The sequence below is a fragment of the Phaseolus vulgaris genome, chromosome 1 (genome assembly GCF_000499845.2).
Source record: "Phaseolus vulgaris cultivar G19833 chromosome 1, P. vulgaris v2.0, whole genome shotgun sequence".
In the NCBI taxonomy this organism is placed as follows: Eukaryota; Viridiplantae; Streptophyta; class Magnoliopsida; order Fabales; family Fabaceae; genus Phaseolus; species Phaseolus vulgaris.
This window is the reverse complement of record NC_023759.2, coordinates 2,876,844-2,891,070: the sequence shown is the minus strand read 5'-3', so window position 1 is coordinate 2,891,070 and position 14,227 is coordinate 2,876,844. Positions and strand designations below refer to the sequence as shown.

At 29.1% G+C, this 14,227-nt stretch overlaps 1 protein-coding gene across 5 annotated transcripts; it reads right to left on the bottom strand.

The window, feature by feature from the left end:
* Positions 1-1,193: 1,193 nt before the first annotated feature.
* LOC137816591 (squalene monooxygenase SE1-like) lies at positions 1,194-10,510 on the bottom strand. 5 transcript variants are annotated; one of them, XR_011081831.1, is made up of 10 exons: positions 9,967-10,494; positions 8,647-8,758; positions 8,359-8,533; positions 7,599-7,767; positions 7,160-7,378; positions 6,770-7,045; positions 6,406-6,684; positions 6,068-6,174; positions 4,209-4,322; positions 1,194-1,394 (listed from the first exon to the last, which is right to left on the bottom strand). XR_011081831.1 is itself a non-coding variant. In XM_068619789.1 (8 exons), the coding sequence occupies exons 1-8, from the start codon at positions 10,213-10,215 to the stop codon at positions 6,067-6,069; spliced, it is 1,587 nt and encodes a 528-aa protein (XP_068475890.1). In that variant the 5' UTR covers positions 10,216-10,510; the 3' UTR covers positions 5,822-6,066. The 5 variants fall into 5 exon arrangements, 1 of the variants encoding a protein (XP_068475890.1); XR_011081830.1 differs by having other exon boundaries at positions 4,219-4,322; XR_011081833.1 differs by having other exon boundaries at positions 4,209-4,316; positions 9,967-10,449.
* Positions 10,511-14,227: the final 3,717 nt, after the last annotated feature.

Below are 14,227 nucleotides of genomic sequence, written 5' to 3'. Positions count from 1 at the left end.
TTATAGGCTTAGTTTCATTGGGGTTAGCCAAAGGCCATTTTATACCCCATTCCCAATGGTATTATGTGTAAAGTAACTACAATAAAACTAGTTATAAAGTAATTATATAAACATGTTATTATATGTACGAGAGAAGCCACAAAAGAATAAAAATACACTTTATATAGAAGAGTTAAAAAAAAAATTAGAATAAAAGAATTTACAAAATTAAAAACTAAAACTATTTGAGACAGAGTGAACAAATTTCTATTAGTATCTTAACAATGATTTTGAATGGATTAATTAAGAATAATTAAAAAAGAAGAACATTAGAAGGAAAGGACTATTGGAGTAATACCACTCTGCTACCACAACTTAAGTGCATTTAGATAAATAGATTAATTAAGCTCTTTATAAAACAATAGGAAGCATGATTAAATACTAATAGCACTTTGCTAACACAACTTAAGCTTTGCATTTAAAAGTTATTTTTATAATCAAAGAGGAAGCAAGATTAAACCGTTCTTTATATAAGTAACGAGTTGCTTTCATAATTTATTTTAGGGAGCTTATTGATATAAGCTAAAAATATTTTATGAACATATCGTAAGCTATTTCTTGAGGTCTTCTAAATACTTACGAAAGTGTTTGTCATAGTATAAGTTCCATCGAGCTGTGATTCAACTGTTCCCGCTCAGCTAATCTTTTCCTAACTCATAAGTTACTCCCTTCATTTTGAATGTGACCAAATCATTATCTAATGTTTGCTTTGATAGTGATTAATAATAAGACGAGCTACCACCTACCATCTGAAACGTTTTTCCTATTCCTTAAAAGTATCTACTTCGCTTCCTTAATAAAAGGATAGGTGGTAAAAGGGATATTATTATTATATGTAAAAAGAAGAAAAAACATTGTGTGTTTTCTTTTCTAGTGATTTTTTCCTGGTGCCCTTTTCTCGGAGGATGATGTACTGTGCCCATGGGCTTCAAAAAGAGTCAGAACTTTAGTTAGATGTATATCTTTATACCGATTATTACAAATACACTTCCCTGTCCCCTTCTCATAATTAAATATTAATAGTTAGGCAGCATGACTTGATAATTGCAATATATTTAAGGTATTTTCTCTTTGTATCCTATAAAAAAATAGTCCTTTATATGTTGGATTGAGTCATTTTGATTGTAAAATCTTTATTCTGAATTGACCTACCATACTGAAAACAGGTATAGATTATTTTTATAGGATTGAGGAAGAAAAAGTGATGGCATGCCTGTTGTTTCATGGTCTAAATGTATTGCAATAAAAAAAATTCAACTTAGCACAGAACATTGACAGCTTTAAAAGCTAAAGCCATGACAGTTTTGCTTTGTTTCACTTTATTCTTTATTCAATGGAGGATACAGCATTGCTACCTGCATTAATAGCTGATGTCAGTAGCAGATTTAGGTACTATATCCTACCAAATTTTTAACTTCGCTTCTTAATATGAGAAGTCGAGTTAACACAATTTAGGAAAAACACTTTAAAATAATACTTTCTTAATGTATAAAAGTATAAGCAATAGAACTTCTGATAGGAACTATTTAGAGAAACTTTTACTTGCAACGAGAAGTTCACATTTTGTGGATTAAACACTATTATTAACATCAACCAACTTAGTTTAACCTTTGATATTACTTCTCCATTCAATGCTGTAGAAGCGGGTGTAGTTTAACCAAGTCACAGTACATATATAGAGGAAAAGATTATCTAAACTTTATTTCTTTTATAAATAGATATTTAAACATTGGTTCAACTTAATTGTTCTTTAAACCATTCATCCTTTACAAAATCACTTTAACCTTTAATTTCACCTTAATTTTTAATCTTGTTCCAGTTGGTCTTAAACTTTAATCTATCATTCATTTGCACTAATCGATTCAGTGATTATTTTTTCATCCGCTTTTCCTCACTATCTGCCCTATTTAATAAACTGTTGATTTTGAATTTATTAAATGACAACTAAATGTTTCAAAAAAATTCATTAATCAATTATTTTCAGTACAGTTGATTATGTTGTTGTCTTAATCAATTATATAATTATTTAAATAGGATATACTTCTATGTTTTCAGTGTCAAAACGAATAGTATAATTATTCTTTTTACTAACTTCTCTATTCTCAGATTATTCAAACCAAATCATTTTCAAATTTTATTCTCACTTAATTTTTACCTATTTTTCTTTAATAAAAAAACTCCAAATTTAACTTTATTTCTTACATTTTTTAAAATTATTTATGTTTATTCTCTACGGCCATTCTTTCTTTGTTTTCCTCCTAACCAAATCCAGCAGTCGGTTAGATAGATTAAAACAGTACTGTTTAACTTTGCTAGAAAACAAATTTGGTCTATAGTTTCATAGTAAAGAAGAGGTGTTGTGTTGAGTTCTGACCAATCAATATAAATCTCATTTATAAGCAATCAATAATCTAATTGAATTTATTAAAATCTCGTAGATATTTGTATAAAGACTATGGGAAATGTATTCAATAAAAAAGAAGATACAATTTAATTAGATAAGATTATCTTTGTTGTAGCTTATTTTAAAATGCAGTAATTTTTTTTTTCATCAGAGCAAATTTATATACATGGAATTTATTTATTTGTTTTTTTGTATTAACAATTCCCAAAGTTAAAACTTTAATAAAAGAGATCAAGTTCAATATTATTGTGTCTTAATAAAGTTAGTATTAAGATACTCCTGCCTACAAATAAAAAGTTCTTTTATTTTTTAATTACAAATGTGAAATTAATATTTTGATTTAATACAAAATTAAACATAAATAAAAATTATAAAAATATAAACTTAATTAAGTTTTAAATTCCTCATTAATTTAAATATATTCAATCGAGTCTCTAATAAAAATTTATGCGTGAGGTGGTCATCGTCTTCTGTTGTCATTGTTTAAGTGTCTCTACTTAAAAAATGAAAAATAATATAATTAATTTCTAAAATTTTTTACAGATTTGAATATTTTTAATGGGATTTCTATTAAAATAATTTTTGTATTATATATTAAAAAATCTTTATTTTTTATGTAGAAACATAAGCTATGACAATGTGAGGTAATAGTTACGCCAGGTGACAATTTAGTTGAAAAATATAAAAATTTAAGATAAAGTAGAATATAATTAATTTTTTTACTTTTAATATGAAATTGTATAGTATAAGATAAAGTATGTATCTTAAACTAATAGCATTAGAGATGCTTTATTATGGTAATCTAGTGTATTATAAATACGTGAGAATAACAAGTTTATTGTGCTAACTATAAGTTTCTCACTAATGTACATTATGTAGGAAGAAAACTTTATAAGTGCTAGACTACATGACATAAAAATTCAAGAACATATTAACTAATCTCTCTTCCACCTTTTATAGAAAATAAGTTCGTAGTTATAAAAACGTTAATGAAGAAGAATGTCTGCAACGTTACATAATTTAAGTTGGTTGGTCCTAGAACGAACGTAAAATATTCACGATCATATCTTTAAAAAAATATCATTTTAATTTCGGGAGTGATTCTACATTTGAAATTATAACAAAAAAATAATAAAGCTATATATGCAAATTTAGCTTTAACAATTAAAAAAAATAAAGGGAAGTTATATTTAGATATACAAATTTCAAATATTTAAAAAATGGTTAAAGAAGGTGTACGATTAAATATAACTTTTATATGAAAAATAAATAAACAATTAAAAGTTGTATGAAATTTTATGACTTCCATGGTTTAGAAAAAAAAAATAGAGTTCGTATTTTCTTCTCCATTTTCATATATGTATAAAAAATAAAAGATTAAATTGTACTTTATATTAAAAAATGATAAACTGCGAATCAAACACAACTTCGTAGTCTATATAAAAAAAAGGTTAAATGGTAAATCAAAGCTTAAATTCTTTATTAAAATTTTAAAAAAAATCAAAGTTGTATATTGCAATAGATAAATGCTATATATTTTTATAGTAATATTTGGACCACTTACCCTTCTTTTCCATTATCTTTTATTAGTTTTTTATTAAATTTTATAAGTATATTAAAATTTTACTTTTTCTTCTAGTCTTGTTTAATAGAATTACATAAAAATTATAAGCATTTACTTAAGAAAAATTGGAGTCGGTTGAGCGAAGTAATTTAAAGAATTCAAAAGCATACAAGATAATTGTTTAATGAGAGTTAAGCTTACTTGAGCTAACCTTGATCAAATGAACTTAAACAAACCGAACAAGATTAAAGTAGGACTTTCGTCTGAGCTTAGAGAGTGTTTGAGCGAACCTGAAGAGCATAAATAAACCTGAACCTGGAGAGCACTTTAGTGAGAGTCATGTATCTCTAAAATAACAAGTCAAAATTATTGGGCTCACACAGACACTAAAATTGTCGGACATTTAAAGTTAGAGAGAATAACAAAATGATTAATGTAATTGTTAAGTGATGAACAACTAATTCTTCACCTATTTTTTAATATAAATTGATTAATTCAATTAATTATTTTTCAAATAGAAAGAATGGTGTAATTCTTAAGTCGTGAGTAACTAATCACCTTATTGTTAAAGGTTGATAGAGCTGTTAAACTTATGTAATTCATCTCCTCTTTTCAAATAACAAACTAATTCACATAATTGTGTTCTATTTTATGCTTAATGCATGTTTATATAATTTTAACTTGAAATTGAGAATCCTATTAAATTAAGAATTAGTTAAAAAATACTGATAAATTTTGTCAAAATTTGAAAACTTTTTTTAATAATATTATATTTTGTATTTATTTGAATTGTCATCTTAATAATTATTTTTTAAATTACATACCTATTTATTTATTTATATTTTTAATTTAAATCAAGTCACTTTATCTTCTACGTCTATTTTAAATTTTAAACTCCAAAAATCTCTAGTTTTATTTATAATAAATAATTATACTACAAGTATCTGAACTTAATTATTCAGGACAAATGAATAAGTTTGGCACTCCTTGTTTGTATCCAAGCATGATTACTCATCTAGTTAACCTTTTTAATATTATTTATCTATTTTGGTAAATATAGAAAAAATTTACACCAATGTTATAAATTTAATGAGGTGTTTCGGCCTCTAGTTAGACAAATCGCAACTCACCTAACCAACATGTCACTATCAATGCCAACCCAAACAAAGTGGATATTGGCATGGATGAACAGCGACGTGATTACAAGTTAGTTGATCACAGTTAATATATTACACATCCCAAATATATTCAACATTATTTTCAGTACCAACTTTATCTAATTTGTTTGTATGCATCACATGCAGTTTGCAAGAAAGTAACAGTGCATATCAATAAGCAAAGCCTACTGCACGTGACTTCGTAAAACTAGTTTTCATGTGGATCACCATTTTGCAAGCATATATATTGTAGTATTAAATATGTACGGGTCCTAAAAAATTTAAGGATTTTATATCTAGTCTAAAGATATTTCTTTATTCTCAGTGTTTAATTTTTTTTTATTTGGCTTTCATATTCATCATTATACTATCATAAAAAAGATATAAATTATCGTGATAAAAAAATTATACACCAAAAAACATATAAAAATATTTGAAAAATTACTTAAAAAAATTAAAGTAGTAGTAAAGATAAATTATGAGTAAATATTATTTCAGAAACGAGATGTAAAAGGTCAAGAAATTTTTTTTGTCATGTACTAAATATAAAATTAAAAAAAAATAGATACTAAATACATATTTAAATGTACTTAAATCTAAATGATAATATGAGAATGGAGATTATAATTAAATTCATTTGCTTCACTTGGATGGTAGTTTAGTTTAAGATCAATGAAGGATTTGATTTCTAGAGGAGCGGAAAGGGAAAGAGATATCATTACATGCACTTAAACAGTGTATGAGTGACAGACTACAAAGAATACACACTAAAGAAACCAAAATGCTTAAAGAAATAGGAACTTCAACCTTTCCTCAAATTCCGAAAAATGGAAGACAAAGAAAGCTAACTTGTTCATCCAGAGAGCACCTTGATTTTCTGAAAATGTATAAAAACATACTCACTATTGTCCAACCGGGGGAGTTCTGTAATAAGCTGGAACAGTCACAGGGAAAAACATTTGACGAATCCCTTCCGCCTTGATTATGGGGAAGATGATTCCAGAAGCACCCTAACAAAAGAAAAAATTTGGTCACACCGAGTTAACTTCCATGATATTTATTCAGACGTTAAAACTGAACTAAATATATAAAACTACACACTACTTTATTAGTTGGATAAAATTTTTTGAAAATTACAAATTCAGTGGTAGAATTCACCCACAGCACAATTTTGTAACTTTCATGAAATTTTAATAGTAGAGAATGTGTTAAAGGGTGTATAAGTAGCTTTTAAAACTTACAGAGATTAGTCGGGCCCCAATCCATACTCTCTTAGGTGAAGGGAACGGTAACAATAAACGGCCCACACCATATATTGCAACAGCAAAGAAATGGAGAACCAAACTCAAGGGACGAGGGTTTAATCCTGAAAGTAGAGAAACTGGTCCTTCGGAGAATAGGCCTCCAAGGCTTAGATAATCAAAGCAAGCTTGGCGCATTTCCTTCCTTGCCTGATCAGGGGATGCACAAAAAACTTTGTAAAGAGCACCTGCCAATGTATTTATTGTGGATGCCACAGGCTGAAAATTAAAGAGTAAACGGTGAAGTTCTGCTCCATCATACATTAGAAGTTAGATAACAGAAAAGGGGTAAAGCTAACAATACCTTACGCAAGGTATAAAAGGATTCGAGGTACTTGCAGAGAGTGGGTGCGTCATTCAGATCAGGCAAGGGCCTTAGAAGATTTCTCAGCACCACAATATCAGACAATGCCACAGTCATTCCGCCTCCAGTTAGTGGATGCCGCATGTTGAATGCATCTCCCATCAGAAGGGCTCCAGGTGTAGGAAGGGGATCTGCCGGCATGCTTCTGTTTGGCATTGTCCTTATGTTGCCCTTGTCCACAGCAGCTATGAAGGCATCATAAAGTTCTGGGGGAATCTGCAATAGTTTGTCACTTCATCGTCAAACAGCCCAATAAAATTCAGAGTGAAAGGTTATTCACATGCAAAGAATAAAACACAATTTATAGAACTTAGATCATAAATGGAGTACCTGGGGAGCTACTGTTGTCTTCAAATACTTTTCCATTTCACCGTTTGAAATAGAAGGAACCTTCTTACCAGGTACATCGACCAGACAGCGAATCTCTGTACTACTTATACGATAGAATAGAATTGGTGAAGGGTCTCCCAGTATAACGTGGCCATGATTTGCACATGGAAGCTCACAGTTCTCTAAAAGTAAACCAACAAAACATGAGGGAACATCAACCTGCAAATACAGCATTATGAAATATTAGTAATTCAGAATTCTACGCATTTCTTCTTACAAGCACGATGAATAAAACCTTGGTAGGAAAAAAAGTCTGAATAATGTAAACCAAAAAATATATCTGAATAAATTATAGCAAAATATCTTTTACGGTATGGTTATTGATTTGATAGGAAGTTGAGAGATTTGTTATTAGAATTAAGCTGGAAGGGATTCTCACCTTAGGATTACAAAGAGAACGGCGTAAGTTTGAGAAGCAGCCATCACAAACAATGGTAAGAGGTGCAAATGTTGTCAATTCCTGGCCATCTTTGTTCTTATATTGCACACCTTTAATTGTCCCCTTCTCTTCAACAAGGGAAGTGACTGTTCCTTGCTCTAATCGCACACTGCAGAATATTTAAAAAGAAAAACACAATGTAAATATCTCAACCTCAATTGAACAACTAAAATCACATTTTAATTCACATATCACTTCTGAATTCTGATAGTATTATTATAATTTATATCAATTGGCTATCTGTATGATGATGAGATCATACACTATAGGAAACATCAGCTAATAGCATAAATTCAATAATTACTGATTCATATAACAAGACTGAAACATCTAACCAAATCAACTTAAATAGCATTAATGTAATACATAACGCGGATCCACCATAGAACCATGTTCGAAAAGCAGAACGCTTTTGTTATCCGCTCCTAGGTCAGACAGTAGTATCTCAGAAGGACAATCACTCATTTTAAAAAATCAATATTCTTAAGAGGAAAAAGTCGGGTAGAAAAAAGAGGGCATGGAAGCCCTCTATTCCTGATTATCCTACATCTAGATCGCCAGGAACCACAACATTCCAAGTTAGAATCCAAATCAGCGCCAGATCTCAAACTTTTTTAATATATTACAAACAAGAACTATTAAAGGAAGGATATACAAGCATATGCTACAAGGTCTAATCCACAAAGGAAGAAATCAATACTTGGGAAGGGTGGAAGCCTTTTCCCGCATCCTCTGAATGAAGCGACCATTGTGAAAGCTCCTGCCAGAGATATCTGAGTGAAACTTCTCCAAGGGGTAAGCGAGACGAGTATGTTTCCCATCCTTAAAAAGGGCATAACCAAACACTTGCTGAGCATCAATTTTGTCTACACAGTCTGCAATTAAACACAGCAGAAAACTTTAGAAAAATTCTAGGGAGAATCTCCAGTACATATCAGCAATCTAGAAGTACAATAAACGGCATGCATAAAGTTAATATTTAGATTACCTTCAAGACCCAGCTCAATCAATTTGAGATAGCCACCTGGTTGTAACAACTCTCCAACAATACGATCAGGCTCACTCAGATCTCTTTCAATGACGTGTACTCGACGCCCATCCTATAACAAAATATTTATGTAGTCAATACCCATATCTATCGGAAAACAATATTCAACCTCTACGGCATTCGTATGTTAAAAACTTCCACAAAATATTTATGTCCTGAATCTCACTGATAAACAACACAACACACAATATAAACGGCGAAGGCCGAATAAATTACCCATATGAAGTTCGATTTTCAAGTTGTCTTAGCATACAGTATAATTAAAAGGTATGAGGATAAAAACCAAACCAGACACGCAAAGATTGTAAACAGAATAATCAAATAGTAAAAACTCCCTTAAACAGTGATCTGCTGCCTAACCTCATTTTTATATCCAAAACACAATAAAGTAACACTATAAATCATTGATCCGGGTCCTCAAAAGTGAGCAACACAACTCATAAGATAATGTGTAATCTCATACTTTGAAGAAAAAACGGTAAATATTACACAAGCATAACAAATGATAGAGATGTTACAATATCAACGATTTTCCATTAAATACCTACAATTACTTGATTAAATAATCCAAAAATCACACACTCCTGTGTGATTTCGAATCGTAGAAACAAATCAACTAACTGCACAAAAATTAATATATAAAATATAAATATTTTACAGAGAACAATTGATTTCTAAGTTTCAACAAATACATATCATTATAACGCTGGAACTGTCAGGCTGCAGTTGTACGCATAGATATTAACGAAATAAAATTTCGCATTCAATTTTGACTCTGTCCTCTAATATATTATTTCTAAAAAAACAAAATAAAGCACTAAACATCTTATTCGTTTTAAATCAGAACATGTTATATCTTCAGACTTCCGCTGCTTAGAAGAGAAAAACTCAGAACTCCGATATAAAAGCTTTCAGAATGTTCAATTACATAACCATGCTATAACCACGTGACAAACGACAGCAACGAATTGTAACATCCTAGTTTTCCGTTTCTCAAAACAGATAGAAAAAGTGAGAGGGATAGAACATGCAGCTTCACACTTTCATTGGTGAAACAGGTCTTTCAACACCACTCTGTCCTCTCAAATGAATACAAAATTCTAAATAACACAAACGCAAAAAAAAAAAAAAAAAAAACAACAAATAATTTGTCCAGTAAATAATATGCCGTGTCTGTGCTCATGTTCGTTACTCATAATAATCACATGCAATAAGAACGGATCAGCAATATCGAAACGCGAGTTTTAGATAAAAAACTACCTTTCCGAGAGTGTGCGCTAGAGCCGCGCCGGCTACACCGGCTCCGACAATAATGACGTCAACGTCGGCGTCGCGTTTCTCCGATCTGCATTCACTCGTGGAGGTGGTCACGGTTTCCGAAAGCTCGATGCTCTTCTCCGCCTTCGGCGAAGCTCGACGCCGGCTCTCTCCGCTGAAGGCGAGGCTGTAGAGCGCGAAGAGAGTCAGAACGGAGCACAGAATCCAGCCGAGAACGTACGGATCCACCATTTCGGAAAAACAAATCGGAGAAAAGAACGACGGCGACGCTGACGCGAACCCCGACGGAGGAAGAACAAAGATATGCGTGTGGTTCTGTTCGCTCTCTCTCCTCTCTCGCTCTACTTTCTCTCTCTGCCTATCTGGCAGAGGAAATTTGGAACGGTTTCAGTTAGAGAAAACGGAACTTGAACGAGAGGTGAGGCTTTTATAGGGCCATGCGAGGCATGAGGCTCGTTGTTTACAACGGCCACGGTACCTCACATTAGCTGTATTTCCGAACAAAACAACTCTCCAAAAAAATAATAAATTTATATAAATTAAAAGGAATAAAAATAATGGAAAATAAAATAGAATGGTTTTCCGCTAATTTGCGCCGCGTGGGCGTTGAACAATGATCGCAACTCACCCTGCTTTGACTCCTCTCCTTTCTTTCCGATTCCACCTCCCATCGCGCAATCACTTGCGTCCGTGAAAGTTTAGATAAAAAATTTGTAGTAAAAAAATTAACTTCTTATAGCTTTTAAATATGTTTTTAATTTCTATCATACAGTAAAATTTTAGTAGTAAGATAATAGCTTTTTAAAAGTTTTAAATATGCAATAATATAAGGTTATTTTTTGGTGCTTTAAAATAAAAATATAGAATTTAATATTTTACATAATGTAATATTTTTTATTTTTTAAAATAATCTGTAAAAGTTAGATTTAAGAAAAAAAAATGTTTGTTTATATATTTACTTCATTGATATTATTGTTTGCATGAAAAAACGGACAAGTCATGAAGTGTCATTTATAACTAGTTGTTTGCATGAAAAGACGGATAACAAGTCACGATGTGTCATTTGTGACTAATCAATTCATTGAAAGTGCGTGTTTATATACCTTTTCAGTTTTTAATTTTGATTTATTATTATAATTCTTGTTACATTTCTAATGTTCAGAAAGAAAAGAACTATATTTGTTTTCTCAAAACAGAAAATGGTTGGATGAGTGTGAAGATCATGTTTTCTATTAGCTAGGTTTTATTTGCATAAGGAATCGTGAGTTTTACTCTAAAAGTTGGAGTAGTTTAATGAATGAGAGCATGGGCTTTTATAGAGGACTAATATCTATTGATTTTTTAAGGATTTAAAATTAATTATGATTTTTGGAAGATTAATTTTTGCACTTTTTTAAGGAATAAAGATAAGTATGTGAAATTCAACCATTAAAAACATGTTTTAAGATAAAATAAATGGGTTCTCATTTTTTTCTTTTCTTATGTGTATTTTAAAAAAATTATAAATATTACTTGTGTGCTTAAAATTGTTGAAAATTGATAAAAGTGATTTGATAGATGGACTAAAAGTTTTGTAAGAAAAACAAATATGACGAAGATTATCAAATATAACTTAAATTTGATAAACATTGTGAAAAGTATTTTAAAAAAATTGTTTTAGCAAAATTCTCCTTTTATAATTAATTGCGTATTAATATTATGTAATTAAAATATATAAGATTAAAGATAAAATTATACTAGGTCGGTTTATACTTGTTTGTCTCCGACTACGTTCACTTCTTGATCAATATGATCAAGTTTCATTGACAGGCTAATACTGCAAGATACAAGACGAGTATTTTTTTAGCCTCAATTACTCTTGGCTAAACACATAGTATTATTTGGATCAATGTCATTACTGACTATACACTGAGTATTCTTTGAATACACAACAATTTTTAGTTAAACACTGAGTATTCTTTAAACATGCATTCACTTTGAGCTAAAACTTGAGTATTTTTTTACTTTATCACTCCTAACTAAAATCTTTGTTTACATGAAAAGTGTGATCTAAACGATCACGAGTTTGTTGACTACCATAAGATAATTAACGTCATAAGACAATATTGGAAATACTCTTTTAGGTTGTTAATGAACACAACAATGTTTTTGTTCACAAACTCAGGCTTGAGGATTACTAAAGGTTATAAAAGTTTTGTTGTCGTGATTTTCGTCAAACTTTTTTCTTCAAATAGATATTCTATATATAGATGGCGATAAGAAATGAGTCGTTGAAATTTTTTTAGAGTCATGTGAAATTCTTAATATTTGTCTTCAAATATATTTTCATAAAGGATAATGGTTTTACACCAAGCTACTATGTGTTTATATCCATGAACATAATAAGAGTAAATAAAATTTTAATCGATCTTTAATCAATTAAGGTGATAATTTTTTTTATTATAGTCTACTACTTCTACTAAATTATATTCTTTAACGACTAAATGAAACTTATACGTAATAAATTTAGTAATATAAGAAAAAATTTCATTTACAACCCATAAAATATTTTCTACAAGAGAGTTAAGGAACATAATTTCTCCAATTGAGTTTTTATAATTGTCTCTTCGATATTGTCAAATAAGTGTTTAAATTTGTTTCTTAAACATAACACATATCTTCATACACCATATATTGAAGTTGTTTTTTTTTCATAAATTTCTCAATCTTATCATGTTGATTATCTTCTTGGAGATTTTTTTGTGAAAAAAACAAATAAAAAAGATTAATCTTGATAAGAGATTAACTACCTACTAATATGAAACAAATCAGAATCAAATCTATGATACTAATTTGTTAATAATAATAAAAACTCGTAAATAAAAATATATTAAATAAATTATCTAGTTAAAATTCATCATTAAGACATAATTAAAAAAAAGAGATAAGAAAACAAAATTATTTTCTCTAAATATTTTTATACGATTACATAAAATAATAAAGTACAAACACTTACACAATAATAAGTAAATTATAAGGATACAATATAGTTACACTGGTGTATATATAGATCAAGAAAAGCATACCATAACTACATAATAACAACAATCACAAACTGACACCAATACTTTAAACAAAATATAAAATTAACGATAATCTCAATATCAAACACAACAAACATTCTCATTAGACGATCCTCTACATAAAAAAGAGACCAGATAAACTAAATACTTTAAATAATATAACATAATTTTCATTAATAAAATAATTCAACAAAGAATAACACGTGAAAGTATTCTGTATATTTTTTTATTCGGTTGATTTTTATTTTTATTAGTGGTAATTCACTATTACGTGTACTATACTCATGCATAATAATTTTGGCTTTACTTTAATTTTCTTCGTTGTTCATCCCGTCAAAGACGGAAAGAAAATTGCACATCATTTGTGGATGGGATTAATAGGGGTTGAAACTTCAAAGGTTTTCTATTCAATAAATCTTCTTCAAATATGTTAAAAATTATTTAACTTAATATTCCTTATCAAATAATTTAAAAGCATTTAAAACTCAGGCCAATAATATTTATACCATTATTGTTCCTTTATTATTTTTATTATAACGCTCTACTATTTAAATGTAAACTTAAGTTTGGTAACTTGTTTATAAGTTCTTTATTTTTTTTAATTTATTTAAAAGATTTTACCACGACAGTTTTTTAATTTTTTAAATATAGTAAGCTAATAAAACTATATAAAGTATATAACACTTAATTTTAGAAAATAAATTTAAAATTTTGTTGAAAATTTTATATACAAGTTGATGCGAACTAAAAAAATATAAATTGATTTTATAAAGTTAACTTAAAGTTAATTTTTTTAATATAGTATTAATAAAAAAATTATTAATATAATAGACATATAAGGAGAGTTTGTTGTTTGTTGAGTTTATCACCATTAACGTTTGATATGTAGGAAAATTTCGTTATCAATAAAATGCATTTTTAAAAATACATAAAAGTTTCAACGGGACTAAATTAATCTCATAGTCAAGCCAAAGCACTAAAGTTTATAATATTACTTTGATTTTTTATCACCTACCAAATTTCAATGTTCACAAAATTAATATGGTTTTGTTCTCTCTAATATAATAAGTTTAATTTTTTATATGGGAGTGGAAGGTACTATAGCAGTAGCTTTCATGTGTTTTTTTCTTACAATTTGAAATAACTCAGCTTCAAAAACATAAGAAGATTGATGTAAACAC

Coding starts and splice junctions, on each gene's coding strand:
- LOC137816591 (XM_068619789.1), bottom strand. CDS start 10,215: ATGGTGGATCCGTACGTTCTCGGCTGGATTCTGTGCTCCGTTCTGACT. Junction 7,768..8,358: donor AAGGCTTCCACCCTTCCCAA/GTATTGATTTCT, acceptor AATATTCTGCAG/TGTGCGATTAGAGCAAGGAA. Junction 7,046..7,159: donor AGACAACAGTAGCTCCCCAG/GTACTCCATTTA, acceptor AAACTATTGCAG/ATTCCCCCAGAACTTTATGA.